Source organism: Xenopus laevis, chromosome 5L, assembly GCF_017654675.1.
Source record: "Xenopus laevis strain J_2021 chromosome 5L, Xenopus_laevis_v10.1, whole genome shotgun sequence".
In the NCBI taxonomy this organism is placed as follows: Eukaryota; Metazoa; Chordata; class Amphibia; order Anura; family Pipidae; genus Xenopus; species Xenopus laevis.
This window is the reverse complement of record NC_054379.1, coordinates 162,065,462-162,089,812: the sequence shown is the minus strand read 5'-3', so window position 1 is coordinate 162,089,812 and position 24,351 is coordinate 162,065,462. Positions and strand designations below refer to the sequence as shown.

At 42.0% G+C, this 24,351-nt stretch overlaps 1 protein-coding gene across 3 annotated transcripts; it reads left to right on the top strand.

The window, feature by feature from the left end:
- Nucleotides 1-539: 539 nt before the first annotated feature.
- xkr5.L (X-linked Kx blood group related 5 L homeolog) lies at nt 540-22,114 on the top strand. Of its 3 annotated transcripts, none has more exons than XM_018264096.2 (7): nt 540-722; nt 1,189-1,372; nt 10,899-11,086; nt 12,988-13,197; nt 13,299-13,468; nt 15,008-15,119; nt 17,625-22,114. In XM_018264096.2, exons 1-7 carry the CDS (start codon nt 650-652, stop codon nt 18,674-18,676), a joined length of 1,989 nt encoding a protein of 662 aa, XP_018119585.1. In that variant the 5' UTR covers nt 540-649; the 3' UTR covers nt 18,677-22,114. The 3 variants fall into 3 exon arrangements, with proteins under 3 accessions (XP_018119585.1, XP_041419536.1, XP_018119586.1); XM_018264097.2 differs by lacking the exon at nt 540-722 and adding an exon at nt 9,259-9,517 and having other exon boundaries at nt 1,240-1,372; XM_041563602.1 differs by lacking the exon at nt 540-722 and having other exon boundaries at nt 1,237-1,372; nt 10,884-11,086.
- Nucleotides 22,115-24,351: the final 2,237 nt, after the last annotated feature.

The following is a 24,351-nucleotide window of genomic DNA, read 5'->3' as shown; positions in this document are numbered from 1 at the left end:
AAGTCACCGGAAAATGAGAGACTACAGAGGCCAAAATCTGGTAACTCCCAACTTCTACACAAGTCAGTCCCATTGCATGCTGGGTATTGTAGTCTTACATTCAACTTGGCAGTCGGCAAATTGTAAAACAAAAACGACATTACCCAACATGCATTGGGAGACGCAGGCTTGGCACATTAGGGCAAGACAAAACTTTGTCTGGTTTCCAAAGTACAAACCAGACAAAAGCCCAAAAAGTAGCCCAAATCTATACCTTGACTAGTTTGTACTTTCAAAACCCGCCTGGGCTTTAAATTAGTAGCCCAATTTGGCTGGAAAACCGCAAACCCCGCTGTCAGTACTACAAGTCTCCCGTCACTGGCTGCTGCTGTTGCTGTGGGAACGAAGGAGGGTCCTTCCATTATTGGCGGAACAGGCGGCTGCTGGTCAGTGTGGGCGTGGTGAATTTAGAAAGTGGGTTAGGGCATGGCTAGAAGAATCATTGCCGAAAGTAGGCGTGGTGAAATGAGTCTAACAGCGTCTCAGCCAATAAGGAGGAGCGCGGGCGTGGTCACGTCGATCCTGGGCCATCAGGGAAAAGGGGCGGTGGAAGGCGGGAATTTCGGATCTGCTCACGATCGGGAAACGGTTTTCCCCGGGCCGCAGCGGGATGGAGGCCGCCGGGATCAGTGTGGGCTGCGCGGCTGTTTCCCTCCTGCTGTACGTGACTGAGAGAGGAGCGGGTGAGTGTTAGTCTATTATAGGAGGGACATTAGCTCGGAGCTGATTATTGTGTGGAGATGCGGGGCTGCTGGGCCCAGGGATAGGCCTGACTGCAAATCCTCTCACTGCTTCACTTGCTACAGAGAAAGGAATAGGGAGTTAGATGAAGTTCCACAGAAGCTTAAAGTACTGGGGTGTGAGTTGTAGTTCTGCTGCTTCATTACTGCCTCAATCTCACCAGCGGGGAAGTCACAGACACAGGGAAAGGTACTGGGAGTTGCAGAATGTCTCCCGCTATACAGACCGGCTGATTGTTCTAGTTCAGCAGCAGCAGCTGGGAGTCATGTGACTGGCTCCATAGTGTTACACTGACAGCAGTACCCACAATGCACTTCCCTGTGTCCTATAAAGCAATAGGTGTAAAATCTATTCATTACATTCATGGGGTTATACTTTATACACTGCCCATATGTGTTTGTGTTTCAGAGCTGGTGGTGTTGGTCCATTACTTACTGACGGCTCAGTACACGTGGGCCACTTGCACTCTGGCGCTGCTGCTTCCAGGCTGTTTGGTCCAAGCCCTGAGTTTCACCTGGTTCCGGAAAGATGGCTCCTCAAGGGGCTTCGCTGTGACCCTGATCCATGTCCTGCAGCTGGGAATCCTGACCAGGTAAGATGATCACATGGGAGGGGGGTTTATTAGAAGGAAAAAGTTAACTCTTACAATGAGTAATTAAATGCTCAGACTCTACAGCCACACAAGGTATGAGTCAATTATATAAAAAAGGAGAAGAAAAGAAACTTGTTTTGTAACTGTATCAATTACTACACCTCTATAATTTCAACACTTCCCTCAAAAGAATAATTTGGTTTCAATTCGTTGTATGGTTTAGAAAAGGATACCCTTATCTTATTGCAGTAGTCCGAATTGAAACTATGTTTGCGGTCTTTAAGATGGACTGATAACACCAGGTTAGCAAATTACAATGTTGCTTATTATTGTGGTTTGATAGATTTAACTCCTCTCTACTAGATATAACAAGCCATGTGCAACATTCACCTTCAAAGACCTCACAATAAATATTTCTAAAAAAAAACTTATCAGTTGGTATCGTTTGTTATTTTATTCGGGTTTAACCCACAAGATCAATAACCACCAGAATAAAAGTCGGGGTTAATTACTCCCTATTCAATCCCTTTTATTTTAAGGTGCCAGTGTTTTATAAGGATTCCGATTCATTCATAAATTAATTAAATTCGCTCTGAACGTCCCAATCAATTCAACCAATAAGAGGTTTACTATTGCAATTTATTAAAATATACAATATAAAGTGACCTGTGCAATCGATTCGATTATGGATAATTCTGATGTGCTCTAATTAATAAAGTGCCATGTGCATGGGGGGGGGTTGTCAGGTCTAATTTTAAAAAAACAGCCCAAAACGACTCAAAAAACGAACTTCAAAAGTAGCCTAAAATAACACAATATGTGCAGTGAAAAAAAAAAGTCTAAAAAATAAATGAATATATGTGAAAATACGCCTTTTGCATTTTTCACTGATTTGCAAATTTTTCCATGAAGCAAAATGGGAAAGATTCGCCCCCTTCACCAGGGGAGTAAGAACAGAGGGGGGCTCAGGAGGTCTAGGGGTCCCATGAGACTCTAATACATATACAGTGTCAATAAATATTGGTAAAACAAGTCAGTATGTAGACATTTTGGTGGCTAGCAGATTTCAACCCCAAAATTGTCTGAAATTATGGAAAGTCACCAGAAAAAGCGAGAACATAAATCCGCCCCATTACATGCTGGGTATTGTAGTCTTACTTTAAACTTGGCAGTTGGCAAATTTTTAAAGTGGGTGCAGGTTTGGCACATTAGGGCAAAAAAAAATGTTTGCTGGTTTCCAAAGAAAAAAACAGCCAAATACCCAAAAAAGTGGCCCAAATCCATACCTTGGATAGTTTGTACTTTCAAAACCCACTTAAATTAGTAGCCCAGGTTTGCTGGTTTGCAGCTAAATGTCCAATAAAAAGCCCACTGGGTGTCGGTGTGACAGTTACTATGGCTGCCCATTAGTATAAAGCTGGCCCTGTTCTTGTGCATTAGACTGATATGTGCAGCCTTGCATTTAGTTCTGCACGTGTGCACTCATTATATTGCGACTCTCGCATGGGGGTGACACTGACCTCTTGCTTCTGCTCTCATTGATGCTGCCCCCTCTGCTAATTGATGCTAATTGTTTTTAAAAATGATCTTTCTAATTATCTGCCAGTCTAGACCGCTCCCTAGTTGCAAGAATGAGTATCCCTAGCAACCAGATGTGTGATTAAATGGCAAACAGAAGAGCTATAGAACAAAATGGCGCTGACGTTTCTCCATTGTCTGTGCAGCCTTTATCTATTTAGAAAGTTGTCATAACCACCTTCCTTGTCACCTGTTTCACTATTGTATTATAATTTCCTTCTAGGCAAAAGGGTGTGGCCAACTGATCTTTTTGTAAAAGGGACCTGTGTGTTTTCTAATTATCTGTACAGAGAGAGAATCTAAAGCTTTGGCAGCATAGGTATTCCCCTGTACTAAGCACAATTCAGCAGGAACAGTCCCCTAAGTTTGCTCATAGTCTGTACAGAGAGATCACATAAAACCATGGCAGCATAGGTATTCCCTGTACTAAGCACAATTCAGCAGGAACAGTCCCCTAAGTTTGCTCATAGTCTGTACAGAGAGATCACATAAAACTATGGCAGCATAGGTATTCCCCTGTACTAAGCACAATTCAGCAGGAACAGTCCCCTAAGTTTGCTCATAGTCTGTACAGAGAGATCACATAAAACCATGGCAGCATAGGTATTCCCTGTACTAAGCACAATTCAGCAGGAACAGTCCCCTAAGTTTGCTCATAGTCTGTACAGAGAGATCACATAAAACTATGGCAGCATAGGTATTCCCTGTACTAAGCACAATTCAGCAGGAACAGTCCCCTAAGTTTGCTCATAGTCTGTACAGCAAGATGCCATAAAACTATGACAGCATAGGTATTCCCTGTACTAAGCACAATTCAGCAGGAACAGTCCCCTAAGTTTGTTCATAGTCTGTACAGAGAGATCCCTTAAACATTATGCAGTGCTTCGTATATAAATGGATATTTTCAGTTATTTTGTTTGGTTAAAAGGTTTTAAATGTAAATTTAGGCAAACGTGTACTAATAATGCTGAGCTGTTCTCAAGTGTTCTGTATATATTTGTGCTGCTTTCCAGCATTAGCCCAGACCTGCCCTGAAGAATACACATCCTGCACGAAATTTATTGCTTGTCATTTATTGTCACCAGTAGTAAACATTGTCTCTGTTTTCGTTATCCACATCTGTGTGTTTTAATAAGCAGAGTAAACATGGAGCCACAGCCTCTCGTTAAAGGAGAACTAAACCCTAAAAATGAATGGTGCTAAAAATGTCCTATTTTATATAGTGAACTTATTGCACGAGGCTAAAGTTTGAGCTTGTCAATAGCAGCAATGATCCAGGACTTCAAACTTGTCACAGGGGGTCACCATCTTGGAAAGTGTCTGTGACACTCACATGCTCAGTGGGCTCTGATTGGCTGTTGAGAAGCTAAGCTTAGGGCTCGTCACTAATTATCCAGCAGAAAATGAGCTTCCCTGGCTGTAATATAAGCTGATGCTACAGGTTTTCTGATTATTAAATTCTGATGCTAATTGCACTGGTTTCTGTGCTGCCATGTAGTAATTATGTGTATTATAGGGGAAGTATAGTCTAAAATAGAATAAGGCTAGAAATGCTGTATTTTGTATACTAAACATAAACATTAACTTACTGCACCACAAGCCTGATTAAACAAATGATTTATGCTTTCAAAGTTGGCTACAGGGGGTCGCCATCTTGTAACTTTGTTATACATCTTTGCAAGACCAAGACACTGCACGTGCTCAGTGTGGTCTGGGCTGCTTAGGGATCGTCATAAATGATCAAAACAGCACAAGCAAGACTGATTAATAATCAGAATATACAGACTGCACGGAGTCGTGTGTTGTCATGTAATCTAATGCGGATTTTATCGTTTTTGTATTGTTGAATACAAACTTTCTCCAACTCAGAACCAGTGGCTGCAGCAAAATAATCCTCCAAATAGAATCCCAGTTTATCTGTTTAAATCTCGCTCCGTGATCTTTGTCCCTGCAGCTGGAGGGGATGTAAAGGCAAAAATCCAATACAAATCTCTACACAGTCACAGACTGCTCTACAGGGAAACCAACAAAGCTGCTTGAGTTCTGCATGGCTGCGAAGGAAGGCGGGGGCTCCCGCTGCTGTTTATAAGTATGATTGTTTCCCTGCAGAGCAGTTAGGGACCGTCTGACAATTCCTATCCAGTAAATGAAGGGAGAATTTCACTGCATACAGCTGAGTAAGTGACAGCAGCACAGATCATGTGCAGTGAATCAGCAGAAAAGAAGATGGGGAGCTACTGGGGCATCTTTATGGCTAAAAGACTGGTTGCCTTGGGCTGGTACAGAAGCACAAAACATAATGTACAACATTTATAGCTACTTCTTTAGTTAAGATTTAGTTCTCCTTTAAAGGAGTTGTTCACCTTTAAATTAACTCTTAGTATGATGTAGAGAGTGATATTCTGAGACTATTTGCAAGTGGTTATGATTTTTTATTATTCGTAGTTTTTGAGTTTAACTTTTTATTCAGCAGCTCTCCAGTTTGCAATTTCAGCCATCTGGTCGTTAGGGTCCAAATTCCCCTAGCAACCATGCAGTGATTTGAATAAGAGACTGGAATATGAATAGGAGAGGCCTGAATAGAAAGATGAGTAATAAAAAGTAGCAATAACAATACATTTGTAGCCTTAGAGCATTTATTCCTTAGATGGGGTCAGCGACCCCCATTTGAAATCTGGAAGGAGTCAGAAGAAAATGTCAAATAATTAAAAAACTTTAAAAAAGAAATAATGAAGGCAAATTGAAAAGTTGCTTAGAATTAGCTGCTCTATAACATGCCAAAAGTAACTTAAAGGTGAACCTCCCCTTTAACACTGTGTGTCCCAGAGATATATGTGCAGAGAAACGTTCCTGTATTCCGTATAGGGGCAAACTCTGGGTTGGATGCCCTCCGACGGACTCCTGGCGAACGCCTCCTGTAAATACTACTACTGCTACATCTCCAGCTCCCTATGGAAACATAATCGCAACGTCTCAACACACATTGATTAAACTATTTCAGTGATTTTCTAGTAGATGTGGAATTGCTGTTCAGGGCAGCTCTCCTCCAGTCAAGACTCCATTTCCCACAATGCTGTTTCATGTTTTCTAATAAACAGACCTGTAAAGAACGCACAAACGTGTTGCAAGGCTTTGTGGGAATTTGAGTCTTGGCTGGAGGGGAAATGAATACTGCTGCATGATTTCAGTGGTACGTGTAGTCAGAACCAGCAGTGCAGAGAATAGCAAGGTACAGGAAGACACTGCTTACATTAGCCGTTCCCTTTAGAAAATCAACCAGAAACCCCCTATTAGCAGTTAGTCAGGATTCTTTCTTTGGGCTTGGCTAGTTTACAGGCAAATTTCCCACTTCGATCCCTCTAGGGAAGAGCTTGTTATAGTAGGGCAAAGAGGAGATTATAAAGCTGGTCACACATAAGATCTGCTCGTTTGGTGAGGTCTGGACAGATCATATGGATCCCTCCAGTGGGATTCACAGACTAAGGGCCAATAAGAGGCCAACTGTCTGTCTGCAGCTTTTATCAGCCAGCGTACAGCCTCGTTAACGGGATTCTGTTGTGGGGAAAAAAATTTTTTTTTCTATAAAATGCATCGGTTAATGGAACAGTAACATTAAAATAAAGTGTTTTAAAGTAATACAAATATAATGCACTGGTAAAACTGGTGTGTTTGCGTCAGAAACACTACTATGGTTTATATAAACAAGCTGCTGTGTAGCCATGGGGGCAGCCATTCAAGCACAGGATACACAGTAGATAACAGATAAGTACTACTATAGTTTATATAAACAAGCTGCTGTGTAGCCATGGGGGCAGCCATTCAAGCACAGGATACACAGTAGATAACAGATAAGTACTACTATAGTTTATATAAACAAGCTGCTGTGTAGCCATGGGGGCAGCCATTCAAGCACAGGATACACAGTAGATAACAGATAAGTACTACTATAGTTTATATAAACAAGCTGCTGTGTAGCCATGGGGGCAGCCATTCAAGCACAGGATACACAGTAGATAACAGATAAGTACTACTATAGTTTATATAAACAAGCTGCTGTGTAGCCATGGGGGCAGCCATTCAAGCACAGGATACACAGTAGATAACAGATAAGTACTACTATAGTTTTTATAAACTAGCTGCTGTGTAGCCATGGGGGCAGCCATTCAAGCACAGGATACACAGTAGATAACAGATAAGTACTACTATAGTTTATATAAACAAGCTGCTGTGTAGCCATGGGAACAGCCATTCAAGCACAGGATACACAGTAGATAACAGATAAGTACTACTATAGTTTATATAAACAAGCTGCTGTGTAGCCATGGGGGCAGCCATTCAAGCACAGGATACACAGTAGATAACAGATAAGTACTACTATAGTTTATATAAACAAGCTGCTGTGTAGCCATGGGAACAGCCATTCAAGCACTCGGCGCTGCGTTTTCCGAAGTTTCCTCGTGAGGCAACTTCGGGTGACTTCTGAAAACGCAGCGCCGCCTGTGCTTTAGTGCAGGCGACTTTTCATTATAGCGGATGGGAAGACACACAGAGGCAGTTCCGGAAGATTGTCGATTAGAATAAGAGCCGATTAGTCGCCAGGCGACTAAAACTCCTTGTGTAAACTTAACCTGTGCCATATAGCCTTTTTTCAATTTCTGCCATTTCTATCCAGGTCCCACTTCTATCCAGAGCTTCTTTCTGGTTACCTTCCCATTGTTCTGTTGTTAGGCTGCTGGGGGGGTGGGGGGAAAGGAAGGGTGTGATATCACTCCAACTTGCAGTAAAGAGTGACTGAATTTTATTCGATCACAAGTCACCTGAGTGGGGGCTGCTGGGAAACTGACAGTATAATCTAGCCCCATGTCAGATTTCAAAATTACATATAACAAAATCAGTTTGCTCTTTTGAAATATGGATTTCAGTGCAGAATTCTGCTGGAGCAGCACTATTAACTGATGCGTTTGAATTTTTTTCCCCCCCTTTAATTCCCCTCAAGGAAAGGTCCCTGAATTGAAAGAGCACAAAATGTTCAAAAACTGGCAATAAAAAGCATGATCATAAATAAGTTACTGTTTCCTTTTTTTATCCCTTGGCAAGGAAGGGGTTAACCACCCCTCCCTCCGGTGCCAAATGACCCCCCCCCCCCCCGGGTTGTGTTCCTGCCGCAGGCCGCACAGGGTTACTTGGAATACAGCGCTTATTAGCAACGTGATTCAGACTGTGATTCATATTTCCTGTAAAGGGCATCGTCTCCAGTGCACAATTCTTTCCAAGCAGCAGAGAGGAGCTTTCCAGATGTCTCTCACAGGGGGCTCTGTGTCCTTTCTGGGATCAGTTCAGCTCATCCATAATGTGAGTGAACTGGGGAGAGGCCCCCGTCTGCAGAATCTCTGCACTCTAAAATATGCTCTTGCTTCTTACTGTGACACCGTGTTGCACCCAAATCCCACCATATATCCAGTGTCACCACCTGCGTGTCATGGTCTGACCCTATACATTCAGATGCTGTTGTTGCCTTTCCCTGCAGGGGGTTGTGTTTATATTATTTCTCCCCTAAATCCATTTCTGATGCACGGCCCCTTTCACAAGATAACCCCGTTCTACAGCTTTACTCCCAGATCTAGAACTCCCAGCATCTCCCCTTTGGTCAAAGGCTGGGGAATGGCGTTTGAGGTTGAAGAAACACAAAAGGGATACTGTCATGGGAAAACATTTATTTTTCAAAGCGCATCAGTTAACAGCGCTGCTCCAGCAGAATTTTGCACTGAAATCTGTTTTTTAAAAGCGCAAACTGATTATTTTTATATTTAATTTTGAAATCTGACATGGGGCTAGACATATTGTCAGTTTCCTGGGTGCCCCCAGTCATGTGACTTGTGCTCTGATAAACTCTTTACTTCTGTACTGCAAGTTGGAGTGAGATCACCCCCCTCCCCCCAGCAGCCTAACAACAGAACAATGGGAAGGTAACCAGATAGCAGCTCCCTAACACAAGATAACAGCTGCCTGGTAGATCTAAGAACAACACTCAATAGTAAAAACCCATGTCCCACTGAGACACATTCAGTTACATTGAGTAGGAGAAACAACAGCCTGCCAGAAAGCAGTTCCATCCTAAAGTGCTGGCTCTTTCTGAAAGCACATGACCAGGCAAAATGAGATGCACCTACACTCCAATATTACAACTAAAAAAAATACACTTGTTGGTTCAGGAATGAAATTTTGTATTGTAGAGTGAATTAATTGCCGTGTAATTTAGAAATAAAAACTATAAAAATCATGACGGAATCCCTTTAATCTCTCCACAGATAGACTGGGAATTAAAGAAAACAACACATTGTGTTTCCCACCATGAAAATTTCATTAAAATGACCTGGCAATGGTACATGACACCTAAAAAAATAGCCAAATTTGATAATAAAACATCCCCATTATGTTGGAGGAACTGTAATCAAGTGGGTTATTTGATGCACATTTTCTGGCTCTGCCCAAGGATACAAAAACTTTGGGAAGAATTGGAAAAATTCCTTGGACAATTACCCGTGTCACTTACTCAGATACCCCCAGGTATGGCTTTGTTGCATCTAAAGACTATGGACCTTCCCCCTAGGGAGAGACTGATTTTATAACCACATATTCATTGTTAGTAGAATGCTTATTGTTGAAAACTGGAAATCTTCTGTTATACCAACAATTGAAGAAATTCTTAAAAAAGTGGATTTTAATCTTAAAGCGGAAATATCTTGGGCTATCCGATGTGGTGATCTGCAGGCTTTTCAAAAAAGGGCAAGTCTATGGCCTTCGATTTATCCGGAGTCTAAACTATCAGATGTTTAAATATATTGTATACTCACCTCTCACTAATAATTTTTGACTCGTTGACTCTGCTGGAGTGTAAAATAACCGTAACATCTTCAGATATCATAACCATGTTAATGACAGCATGTCCCGTTGGACCATTTTCTTTTAAGTTTTGTTGTTTTATAGAAAGAAGACTCCTATTGGAAGATTTTACTTTTATTTAGACTTATCTATAGTTTCCTGATATGACCCATATTACATTTTTACCAATAAAACCCTCAAAATTGGACTACAATATAGGTAAAATGTGGTTGCGACTCGCAGGAACTAAGCAGGGTGGTTTTACCCCCCCCCCCAGCGCCGATTCGGACCTAAGCGCCGCCTGAGGCGGCTCCTGCAATGCCGCCCCCCCCTCACCGACTTACTTGTCGGGAGGGGAGGCAGGAACACTAATGCGGAGAGCGCAATTGCGCTCTCTCGCATTAGTAAAGCCGAATTTCCGGTTTAAAAACCGGAAATTCGGCTCTTAAAGGTGCAGGAGCGGCTTTTTGCCGCCCCTGGAAACCGCTTCGGCGTTGCCGCCTGAGGCGAGTGTCTCAGCTCGCCTCATTGGCGGCGCGCCCCTGCCCCCCCCCCAGTTTCTGAGAGGATCAACTCCATTTGGGAATCAAACAAAAGCAGGTAAATTATAATTGGTGATAAATAACTCAACACTGATTGGTTCTAATAGATGGAATTGTTATATCATCCTATTCAGATTCATCCATTATTGTTTTGAAGGGATTTGTATTACTTCCATCCGTATAGACTTCCAGATTACATTGCATCACAAGAATGATATGGATGCGACTTCTGGAATCTCAGTAGGGTGGTTTTAATCCCCCATTTTCCAGAAGGATTTGCTTCATTCGAGAAGGATCTACAAGTAGATGTAATGTGACTAGCTGTCGTTATATAATTTTAGAAGTGTGGATGTTATAGTACCTTAATATTATAGACCTATTCTGTAGGATGTTTAAACAGGTCCTTCTGTAACTGTTCTTTATTATGTAAATTTATGTTATTGATGTAAGTTATGTCATTTATATGACTGTAATGTCTTTTGAAAAATTCCAATAAAAATTATTAAAAGCTAATCTCTCCACAGACAGGTGGGCTGCCTTCGGGTGGTGCTACGAGGAAAAAGAAATGAGCCGGGGAATGAGCGAGAGCTGCTGATGCAACAGGGAGATGCGGCCCTCCTGCGGCTTGTGGAAGCTCTGCTCCAGGCTCTGCCTCACTTGCTGCTACAGACTTATATCTACCTGACCTTGGAATATACCAATGTTTATGCAGGTGAGCTTTGCCAGGGATGATTTTAAAGGGGATCTGTCCTAGGTTTAAATATGCACCCACATTTTGTTGATGTTTAAAGGACTAGCACAACAAAATGTTATAATTCATTTGAAGTACGTGCTATTTATACTCTGTACATTTAAAACTAGGGATGCACCGAATCCAGGATTTGGTTCGGGATTCAGCCAGGATTCAGCCTGAATCCTTCTGCCCGGATGAACCGAAGGATGGGGAGGGAAAATCACGTGACCTTTTGTCACAAATCAAGGAAGTAAAAACTGTTTTCCCTTTTCCACCCCTAATTCGCATATGCAAATTAGGATTCGAGTTTGGGGTTTGGCCAAATCTCTCGCGAAGGATTCGGGGGTTCGGCTGAATCCAAAATAGTGGATTTGGTGCATCCCTATTTAAAAGGGTAAGTACATACAAGCCCCCAGCTGCTGCTTGTGTTTACCATTACATAGGAGTTTTATTATACAGGAGCTTTAAAATCTCCTGTATAATCTTCCTAATGACTTGGGGCAAGTTGACTTTTCCCTGGGGATCAAGTGAAAGGTGAATGTTTTTTCTATTTGGAGCAACAAGTAACAAATCTTATGTAAACGATTGGGCACTAAGCGAATGCACAAGCCCCATATAGTAGGGATGCCCTGAATCCAGGATTCGGTTTGGTATTCAGCCAGGATTCTGCCTTTTTCAGAAGGAACTGGCCTAATCCTTGTGCCTGGCCGAACTGAATCCTAATTTGCATATGTAATTTAGGGGAGGGAAGGGAAATCCCGTGACTTCGTCACAAAACAAGGATGTAAAAAAAAAAAAGTTCCATCTTTTACGTTTCCCAGCCCTAATTTGCATATGCAGATAAGGATTTGGTTCTGTATTCGGCCGAATTTTCATGAAGGGCTCGGGTTTTCGGGTCAAATCCAAAATAGTGGATTTGGGGCATCCCTGCCATATAGTGATGCTGAGTGTTTACTGGTGCTAAGGGGGTTGTTCACCTTTAAATTAACTGTTAGTATGATGTAGAGAGTGATTTTCAGTTTTTAGAGACAGTTTGCAGTTTTTATTATTGAAGGTTTTTGAGTTATTTAGCTTTTTATTCAGCAGCTTTTCAACTTAACTGATCTGGTAACTAGGGCCTAAAATACCCTAGTAACCATGCATTGATTTGAATAAGAGACTGGAAAATGAATAGGAGAGGGGCTGAATAAAAGGATCAGTAATAAAAAGTAACAATACATTTGTAGCACAATCAAATGTGGGCGATGCTAAACTATAACTGTCCGCTTGTTGTAGCGTCGGGTGCAAGCTGCTGGTCCCCCTGCCAGGGACCCACGTATAACTCCAAGAAACAAACCCTGCAGCACACCGAATCCTGTGAAAAGTGGTTTATTGTGGCAACGTTTCAGGCCAACGCCCTTTCTCAAGCCTTGTTTTTGAGTTATTTAGCTTTTTATTCAGCAGCTCTCCAGTTTGCATCTTAACTGATCTGGTAACTAGGGCCCAAACTACCCTAGCAACCATGCATTGATTTGAATAAGCGACTGGAATGTGAATAGGAGAGGCCTGAATACAAACAGGAGTAATAAAAAGTAACAATACATTTGTAGCCTTACAAAGCATTTATTCTTTAGAAGGCAGTCAGCGACGCCCATTTGAAAGCTGGAAAGAATCAGAAAAAAAGGCAAATAACTATAAAAAATAAATAATGAAAACCAATTTAAAAGTTGCTTAGAATTGGCTGTTCTATAACATCATAACGGTTACCATAAAGGTGAACCACCCCTTTAAGTGAGAGAGGAGAGGCTACCTTATGGCCAAGGGCTATGGCACAGGGAGCATTGTGACCACCTCTGTATTCAGGCCAAAAAAGCAACATAAAAACCGTCTGTTTTCCCCAGTCATCAGCGCGTTGATGTCCCTGCTTTCGCTCTCCTGGGCCCTGGTTTCTTACAGCCGATTCCTTTGCCTCCTCAAGCCCGGACACCTCTCCATGCCCTGGGCCTCGCTACTCTGCCAGCTGCTTTGGAGGGCCGGAATGATCGGTACTAGGGCCCTGGCCTTGGCGGTGTTTGCCAGGGTCTATCACTTCTGGGTGTTTGCTGTGGCAGGTAAGATTGTCCATCTTCACCACTTGCCATATGTCTCTCCTTCATGGCCATAGATATCAAAAAATGTCTACATAGAGGTTTTCTTGTTCTTCCTTCTGCAGGTGCCCACTGGCTGGTCATGTCCTTCTGGCTAGTAGCCCAGCAAACGGACCTCATCTCCAGACCCTGCTATTGGAAGTTGTTCAATGCCCTAGTTGGTGCCGTCTACGTCTTCTGCTTCCTTAATGTCAGAGATGGACCTTCAAGGTACCGCGTTGCCATCTTTTATACGGTGAGGCTTTTTATAGTTGTATATTTATCAGATTTAAGTAATGCCAAATTTTCTATATTCGAGCCTGCCATATCTGTACCATGCGGCCTATTGGCATCAGCAATTGCACCTGCAAATAATGAAACTGCGGAGGAGCAGTGAATTGTAGAGTTGAATATTGAGGTTTCTATAGTAGGCATGCCGGTCACACCCCTATATGCCATACATTGGGGATTGACATCCCATTCTAGTATAGGTATGGGATCCGTTATCCAGATAGCTCCAAATTACAGGAAGGCTGTCTTCCATAGACTGCCCATCAATGCAACTTGGAAAGTGAGGGCTATATTGAGCTGTTTCAAACCGTGAAGGTATGGGATCTGTCTCACGTAGATTCCATTTTATCCAAATATTTAAAAATGATTTCCTTTTTCTCAGTAATAATAAAACAGTAGTTTGTACTTGATCCCAACTAAGATATAATTAATCCTTATTGGAAGCAAAACCAGCCTGTTGGGTTTATTTAAAGGAGAAGGAAAGGCGCTATTTACTTGGGGGTGCCAACAGTTAGGCATCCCCAAGTGATTGTATATAATTACCTGACACGCTGGGGGGCCAGTGCTCCTATCGGCAGAAAACTGCACTGGCCTGGGGTTCTTGCAGCGAGCACCACGGAGTGATCGTCTTTCTTCATGCGCAGTAGCATGAAAAGTCGAACTTTAACGAAGAAGCCAGCTATTTAGTTCTACTGCACATGCATCTGCCCAGGGAAAAAGAAAGAAGATGGAAGCTGATTGTTTCACTTGAAGAACCCCTGGACCGATGCAGTTTTCTCTTAAAGGAAAACTATACCCATCAAACAATGTAGGTCTCTATAAAAATATATTGCATAAAACAGCTCATATGTAAAACCCTGCTTCATGTAAATAAACCATTTTCATAATAATAATATACTTTTCTAGTAGTATGTGCCATTGGGTAATCATAAATAGAAAACTTCCATTCTAAAAAAAAAAAAAAAAAAAAGCATAGTTCTCCTTTAATAGGAGCATCGGCCCGGGGTGTGATGCAGGCCCAGATTTGTGGAGAGGCCGCCGAGGCCCGGGCCTAGGCGGCAGAATTTTATGGGGCGGCATGCTGCCCAACCACACCCACATTGGTTCCGAAACACTGGGGATGCGGAGGAGAAATTTTTACGTGCGCCAACCCCCATTGCTCTGGTCTCTATGATTTGAGCGAATAAAAGGGAAGGGATGGGGGCAATGAATGACAGTGGGCCTAGGGGCGCCAGCTATGCAAATCCGGCCCTGGTGTGATGTATATAAATTCTTGGGGGTGCCTAAATTTTGGCGCCACTGATTAAATATGCCTTTCCTTCTCCTTTTAATGTTTACATGGATTTTCTAGTAGACTAAAGGTATGAAGAGCCAAATTATAGAAAGATCCGTTATCCGGAAAACCCCAGGTCCTGACCATTCTGGATAACCGGTCCCATACCTGTAATGTGATTATAAGTGAATGGATTGTGCTTGGGTGGCCTAATGCCTATTTTCCTTGCAGGTTATGCTGATAGAAAATGCAGTTCTGCTGCTGCTTGCTACGGACTTCCTGCAGGAGGTGCTGTGGAGCAACGTCAAAGTGACTGTGGCTGTGATGAGCGGATTCCTTATTGGTGAGAATGGGAATTTGATGGATGAGTCGGGCCTGTGGGTAATTGTGCCAGTTGTACTTCTCTTTCTGGGATCCTTCACTTTGTTGCACACGAGTACTTCAGGCAGTGGCACCCAATCGTAAGGGCAAGGTCACACACTGAGTTTTTATCTTGCATTTTTATAAATGGGCAGCGGAGCATAATAATATGGCGGCCAAACCCCTGCGAGATGGATAGCACATATATGTATTTGCGGCGTTGAATGCTGGTGACTAGGCTTGGGCGAATTTGACCCGTTTTGTTTTGCCAAAAATTTGCAGCCGGCGAAATGTCATCAACCCCATTAAAGTCTATTTCCGCTGCTAAACAAGACGAAAAAATTCACCCATCCCTACTGGTGACGTAATTACGTTGTGTATTGACTATCAGTCCGGCTACATTTTTCATGTAAATTGATTAACCACTTGGCTTTTTTTTTTATTTTCTTCACAAAAGTTTACTAATATTCTTCCGAGTGGAATGAGGAAACAGAAATGCATGTTCGGAAAACAACAGGCTGAAAAAGCATATTATCATGCGTGTGTGTTTTCATTTACAGTCGACCAAGCGTTTTTAAAAACACCTCGCCCTAATGTGCCAGGGTTCTCTCGTACTGTCATTTTATTTATAGAATGTGCTATTTTGTTAGACTTAAATTTGCTAAACATCATAATGCTTCATAATGTACTGAGATATAAATCCAACTCCTGGGAGAACAGGTTCTATCCGATTGGGCAAATGTACTAAGCTGGAATCTGTGTCAGTGGGCCATGTGACACCCCGTCCGTCAGTACAGGTTAGTACAGGTTATATTGACACACATCCCAGGAGACTTGCTGCTTATATGGTGGGGGAATAAAGTTCTTTCTAAATGAATGAGACCAAAGCCCTGTCTTGCTGTGGGAGGTGTCATTAAAAGAACAGTAACACCAGAAGTTTTTTTTAAAGTAATGAAAATATCATGTACTGTTGCCCTGCACTGGCAAAACGGGTGTGTTTTCTTCAGAATACTATAGTTCATATAAACAAGCTGCTGTGTAGCCATGGGGGCAGCCATTCAAACACAGGATACACAGTAGATAACAGATAAGTACTACTATAGTTTATATATACAAGCTGCTGTGTAGCCATGGGGGCGGCCATTCAAGCACAGGATACACAGTAGATAACAGATAAGTACTACTATAGTTTATATAAACAAGCTGCTGTGTAGCCATGGGGGCAGCCATTCAAACACAGGATACACAGTAGATAACAGATAAGTACTACTATAGTTTATATATGCAAGCTGCTGTGTAGCCATGGGGGCGGCCATTCAAGCACAGGATACACAGTAGATAACAGATAAGTACTACTATAGTTTATATAAACAAGCTGCTGTGTAGCCATGGGGGCAGCCATTCAAGCACAGGATACACAGTAGATAACAGATAAGTACTACTATAGTTTATATAAACAAGCTTCTGTGTAGCCATGGGGGCAGCCATTCAAGCACAGGATACACAGTAGATAACAGATAAGTACTACTATAGTTCATATAAATAAGCTGCTGTGTAGCCATGGTGGAAATTGAAAAAAGACTATGGCACAGTTTAAATAGTGGATAACAGATAACACCATTATGTTCTACAGATCTTATCTGCTGTGTAACCTGAGCCTTTTCTCCATCATGCCACTCTTCCACTAATCCAATCACAATGGCACATTGTAACTCTTTTAAGAGGTGACATCTGAGATTCACAGAGGTGTAGATTCTGTGTAGTTACTGTGATTGGATTAGTGGAAGAGTTTATATGTCGAGAACTTCCCACACCAGTCAGTTGAACTGAAGAAGCTGCTCAGATGAGTAGTGAAACGTCTTCAATGATTACTCGGCAAGTCCAGTTGTTTTTACATTTACCTATACTAGATAAGGAAAAAAGTGTTTTCCCAACCCTAATTTGCAAATGCAAATTAGGATTTGTTTCGCTATTCGGCCGAATCTCTTGTGGATGATTCGGGGGTTCGGCCGAATCCAAAATAGTGGATTCGGTGCATCCCTAGTATTAATTTGTATGCCCAAGCCATTGGGATCATGGTAGTAAATATGAAAAGAACATGTATGTGAAGAAATGTCTCTTTAAAATTGGGTTAACAGCCGCTTTTGCCTAGAGATGTAAATCATTGTGTTGTAGTAGAAAGAGCCTTAGGGCTGATACAAAGGAATGAGGAAACCTCAACTGAAAGAATGGGTAGGAAGGTTGGGCACCTGCCCCCTGGCAATAGGGTGGGGCAATCCCTGTAAGTCAGCTGATGATTCTTAAAACGTCATCACAACATGCCTGTCCTGACTCAGATGGGGGGATTAGTGACCCCATCTGAAATAGTGTTGTGGGACTTGAGGTTCAGAGAAGTGCTACTTCACGCAGTGATCCGCTTTAATGTGACCTCGTATGACAGGACAGAGAAGAACAACTAAAAAGCATACCTGTTGTTTATGTCTTGCAGGTTGTGCTGCATTGATTATATACTACACCCTGCTGCACCCCAAATCCACACAAATATCCCAGAGCTTTAGGAAAATGGCGCACGTAGTCAGAACAAAGCGAGACGCCTTTCCACGAAACAACCGACATGGAGCCGCTAAAAGAGATGATAGTGATGCCTTCAGGAGCGCTGCTTCTAATCTGAAGTATAGGAACAAGGAAACCACATCCGATGTCGAGGGCCTTGTTCACTGGCTCCAGAAATCCAGCAGGTGCCATTACTGGCTGCTCTTAAAGCTGGCCATGAAAACCGGCAACATGTCCAAGATCAACGCAGCTTTTGGTGACTGCGATTTTGGCTTGACCTTTTCTCCGAGCTGTCCAGAAGATATGCCAAATGGTGACCATCACCATCAAACGGAATCTCCTGATTTTGTAATTTTAGAGTCGGAAAAGTGGGTTTTTGGAAAGACGGATGTTGAATCCTCATCTTATGTCACTCTGGGTAAATCTGGTGCAGAAGACAACAAGGTCAACCAAGCTCGAGAAGTACGGAATCCTGGTGTTTCTCAGAGCAGCAGAGACGCTCCCCAAGTGAATGGAACCTTGTACTTCAGCGCAAATACAGAAGACATTTTACATTCTGCTAAAGAGCTGGGGTCTGTACTTGAGCAGCCTGGTGCTGGTTTCGTAGAACCCATTCAAACCCCTACAAAAGAAATCCCGGCACAGGAAAAAATGCGCACCGAGATGTATCCCGTCATATGTGTCAGCCCTATCCTAACTTTGGCCACCAACAGTAACTTCCAGAGGAGCATTGCCCCCGATGTAGGAAGCCTGTGTGACGAGTCTTCTTTATCTAATGATGATGCCGATATTACGGAAACGGAGGAACCACTTATGGAGAAAGAACGACTTTTATTGCCTCCTGGGCTTCTAGCCCCATCTTTGAGAGGGAGATTGGTTCAGGAGGAGAAGCCCTGTTTCACCTCCACCCCTAAACCCCAGTCCACAAGCCTTGAACCTGGGTTACGGGAGGACAGTAAAATAAAGCGAAAATTGCTTGAGCCATAAGTGACCGTGTAGTGGACCGGGTTTATCACATTTGGAAGTGCCAAAGTTCTTGCATACTGGAATCCTGAATGGGTACATACAAAGGAACGTTTCCTTTGGGCGGTACTGGGAAGCATATCACATCTGTAATATGTTTTCTGTAGTGTGGGTAGGAAGCACCTGGTTGTGCGATGAGTCATTTATCATGTACACGTGTGTTTGCTATGGGCAGATAAGTTTTATCATGTCTGTAATGCCATTGAAATTACCATCTTAGGGGTTAATACAGGTACTAAAATGCCTGTAAAACATATTATGCTTACAGAGACTTAATAATTAATCCTGAAATAGCGAAGTTATTGACCTGATAAGTATTTGCGTGGTGTGTTCGTAGCACATGGGTTATGTAGTATGTTTAAATGCACAACAGGCAGGGGGTGCCCATCTCTATTACTAACGACAAAGCCTCAGCTTTAGAAAATAATCTATATATTTGTACTATGCGGTCTTAGTATCAAGACACTCCGTGTATTATTGCTTCTATGAGTAAGCTGAAAAGAACCACTATCTGCTATTTGTCTCATCTGCTTTCTCTTAGCATGGACTCTCTAACAAGAAAACTTCCGGCGACTTCGGAAAACTAAGCACCGCGTGTGCCATGCCGCAGTCGTTTTTACATTGTAGCAGGCGGAAGCAGTTCGAGGGGAGATTAGTCGCCTCAAAGAAGAGGTGATTAGTCGCCGGGAAACCGAATCTCACCATGTGAGATTACCCTAAGGGCAAATTCAGGGCTTAAATTTGCAATATAAACCCCCATTTTTTTTAATCTGGCCTCAATGAATATGTCTTGTGTTGAACATATGTTTTGCCTTTTATTTATAACATATTGGTCATTAACCAAATCAATGGTTTTTGCTCTTGCTCTAGACAATGTTTAAGCCTCTTTCCAAATTCCTGGTTCTGCCAGTCACTGTTTGGAGTAGGTAGTAAAACAAATTACCAGCTGGTTAAATCACTCTATAATGAACTACTACTCAAAGGCTGCAACTGATTGAAGGGAGCAGTTTGTTTATACAGAGCTCATGCTCGTCTACAAAATGCTTCTCCATTAGTGCTTCGTGATACCAAAAATGTCAAAAATACGGATTTTGTTTTATTTAAAAAAAAAAAAAATAGGCAGAACACATTTTTAGTACAAGCCTTATTTATTGTGCAAAGGTTTATATGTAGGTGCACACTGCTGTCTTTAAAAGCAATGGCACAAGGGGAGGATTCCAAAAGTTTTCTTGCCTGGGTGATTTGTAGCTCCACAGACCAAAGTACTTACATCAGGTCAGGTACCTGTGGAATAGGCACAGAGTGGGCAAGATTTGGGCAAAGAAGCCCTGATAGTCTACTAATAATAGTAAGGATGCACCGAATCCAGGATTCGGTATGGGATTCGGCCGAACCCTTCTGCCCGGCAGAACCTAATCCTAATTTGCATATGCAAATTAGGGGCAGGGAGCAGAATCGTGAGACTTTTTGTCACAAAACAAGGAAGTAAAAAATGTTTCCCCCTTCCCACCCCTAATTGGAAAGTGCAAATTAGCGTTCGGTATTTGGCCGAATCTTTCGTGAAGGGTTTGGCATAATCCAAAGTAGTTGATTCAGTGCATCCCTAAATAATAGTAATAATATATTTATTTGAATGAATAATAATAAAAAGAAAAATTAGAAAAAGAGAGCGATCCTTTAATTTAGCTACACAGAACTCTGATATTGACTAAAATTAGCTGAAAATATCCCCGATATTTTGTAATTGCACCACTGTCATAACGTCAAATCACATGTACTGTATATCTTCACCCCCAAATTAAGTTGATCAATGGGAGGATCAAATGTTGTGCAGTCACATGACATGTCACATGGCATGCCAAGTTCTGACAGTTGGACCCTCTATATGGGGCCTGGTGGCTGCTTTTCTCACTGTTGATAGTGGGCATTTACCGACAGACATTTCAATTCTTTTCATTCCACTGCTTGTGTAGGAGTTTACATTGCTCTATTGTCTTATGATTCATTATTACTTAAAGGATCAGTAACATAAATTTAAAAAAAAAATTGTTGGTATAGAATGAAAAAAAAAAAACCACAACAAATTAAACTTTTAAATCGCTAAGTCTTTATTAAGAAATAACTTACAGAAACTCGGTTTTCGCTCCTCTTCAGAAAAGGCGACACGACCAAAATCCCGAATGATTTCAGCAATTTTAAATTTTCCCACTCAAACTCGTGTATTTCGGTTTTTGCCATTTGAGGTTTTCCTAAAATAAGCATTAAAAAAAAAACACTACCTTTGATAAATAACCACCAAGGTGTTAATGTCCCCCAACAATTTCTTAATTCATCCTGCCTACAACTGCTGCACCTTGGAATGCCAGTGTGCAGAACCGTTGGTAGTCGCCCATTAGGACTTTCTAAAGATAAGCTGTGGCTGCACTCCACTGAAATGTTGTCCTTAATGGCCAGTATTTCATGATAAATGGAATATTTGCTTGACCAATCACTTTTAAGCAAAGAATCTGACATGGCAGCCTCTTGAGTTACTCCGCAAGAGAATCAATATACAGCTTCGATTGTCTTCAGATTCAGGAACTGGTCTGAGATATGTAAAGCAAGTAGTCCAGTTGTGCTCCAGTCAACTGGTTTGGAAACTTATGATATAAAGGTCCCGGATATTTCTATACTTGTTAGATTGTTAGTATTTGTGTTACTTCTGAGTATTATGAAGGAAATGCTGAGAATAGATACTGCCTTACCCATTGATTGGGTTATTTATTGCTCCCCCATTTGGCACCTTTGTCTTATTCTCAGTACTCCATATATGTAATTCTAATTAAACCGTGTTTATGTTTTAGCTAGAATATTTTTGCACGTCATAATAATAATAACCATGAATACTTTAAAAGGGAAATGCATCCTAAAACATATGCTTGGTTTTATATGTATCATGAATGAAATGGGCAGGCACAGCTCGAGGTTTAAGCTTACAGTAGTCTGGGCATTCTGACCCGATTTTCAAGCGACCGTCGTCTGGACTCAGTTTAGTTGTCTTTCAAGCACGTGGCAGTCAGTGGTTTTCAGCACTAATATGTGGGTCGGGATGATTGCCATTGGCCTGAATGGGGGCATTTCAGAAGTCTACGCCCAGATAAATATTGATTCATTCTGATTTTTTTTATAATTATTCTATAGACATATAACTATATTTAGTTATTTAACACATTACTGTAGGCTGGAATATGTGAGCTATCGTTTGCATGCATTATCATGTATGTTATACTGTATATTATATATACTAATATCTATGCTTGCCATTGCTTTTCTGGGTTCTTTGCTTTTACCTCCCAGATCAGCTTTGGTCAGGCTTGTAATTGCTGTGGAACAGGTTAATCCATAAATAAAAGAAATGTAATATTTCTGGCCCTTGTCTTTTTTTTATTTCCTCGAAACATAGCAATTCACATTTGCTTCCTTTGTTTTACTTCCACACCCATGGACTAGAGTCCTGCGTGGAACCAATTTGTGCAACCGGCATACTTACCCGTTTGGACCCACAAGTCCTTGTCCGCAACCCGGTCTGCGACCCTCTGACCATCAAGAAACAGGAAGAGCTGTTATTGTAAACCGGAAGTGACATCATTAGAAGTAGGCGTGATCAGAAAAAAAAGCAGTAAACCAGGACGTGTTGTCATTGTAGTAGACGTGATCAGAAAAAAATGATTAAAATTCGCTATTGAGAAGACCCCGACCCGCGTCTACCCGCTCCCGAAACGTCATCCTGCAACCCGCAGGTTTTTGCGAGTAACCCGTGGGTACCCGACCCGCTGCAGGACTCTACCATGGACTGCACCTGCCATTATCCTTATAAAATATATGTCCAATACCTTGTTCAGGCCCAATGCTGAACCAATCTATGGTTGAGGGTAAAGGTAGCATGCTAACCCCTTTCAGCTTCTTCAAGGCACTAACGATGATTGGGGGTGTCTAAGTTGTATTCTATAAAGCCTCTGTCTTCTATGTAGAGTCTTTGGCAAGCATAGTCAGACCATAGGTGTAGATTTTACTTGATCTTTACTTTGTCTATAATAACCATCCATTGATCACTCTTCCACCCTGCAATATGTTTTGGCCTGTGACTTTACTGCATTTCCAAGATATTCTATTATTTCCAATAGTTCGAAAGTGTTGGGCTGGCCAGTCTAGGAGTACCTGTGTCCAGTATTATTACCAGCTATCGTGATATTTGGGAACTGCTGTTTTCACAACCTAACCTGGCTGCAGTCGACAACAATGATGCTGCGAGGCACTGACAGGTTTTGCCCTGCTGTAATTGGCTGATCCCAGCATGAGTCAGCAATTGGCAAAACACTACTGATGCACAGCATGGTTGAGCTGAAAAAAATATTAAGTATCCACTTAAAGGAGAAGGAAAGGTTAAAACTAAGTAAGTCTTATCCGAAAGGTCTATATAAACAAACCAGTAAACCCCCAAAGTAGTGCTGCTCTGAGTCCCCTGTCAAAAGAAACACTGCATTTCTTTCCTTCTATTGTGTACTCATGGGCTTCTGTATCAGACTTCCTGCCTTCAGCTTAAACCTCATTGCCCTGGGCAAGAGCATGCTCAGTTTGCTCCTCTTCCCCCCTCCCCCTGCTCTGCTGTAATCTGAGCCCAGAGCAGGGAGAGACTCAGGCAGGAAGTGATGTCACACCATGTTAATACTGCAGCTCCTATCCTAAACAAACAGAGAGTTTCTAGAGCTTTTTACTCAGGTATGGTAAAACATTCTACAGAATAAATATAGCATTCTAGCTTGCACTATTGCAGCTAATCTATTGGCAATAAAATGCCTCCATAGCTTTCCTTCTCCTTTAAGTTATTATTAGAATAGAAATCTACTGCAGACGTTGGGCTTCACACATCACATAAAATAAATTGCTAGATGCCCCGTGTGCCAACAACTGAATAGGCAACATTTTGTTCTCTCAAACAAAATCCCTTCTTCGTCATTCAGCAGCTGCCCCCGGGCTTTCTTATTAAATATCCCAGTCATAATTTTATTTTTTAGGGAGCCTTAATAAACCACAGTTTGTAAATATGTATGTGCTGAAGCCGTGTTGTATGCAGTATTTAAATACAGAGAGAGAAGGAGATACAACAGTTCACCATATTAAGTAAAAGAACAGGTACTAGTTGCTCCTTAACCTTGTCCAAGTGAAGAAGTAAGTACAGGGAGGTGCAGCAGGAGGTTAACCTTAATAATCTTGTGTAAAAAAGAATTGTATGGACCCCCCCAAGCTCATTAATTTACAGAAATATGGAAACACTGGGTAACAATCACCCTACGTATTGTGAAGTATGGGAATCATTCACGACAGCAGGTTAACTGAAAGAAACATTGGGGTAAGTCACCCTGCTATAATTCCAGGGGTAACCAAGGAACAAATAAGCACTCACCCCAAATCTCCCCCTAACTGGCCTTCAGGCTGGGCCCCCTTCGCTCATAACAAGGTTACAGATATATAGAAACATTGAGGTAACAGTCACCCTGCTATAATTCCAGGGGTAACCAAGGAACAAATAAGCACTCACCCCAAATCTCACCCTAACTGGCCTTCCGGCTGGGCCCTCTGAGCTCATAACAAGGTTACAA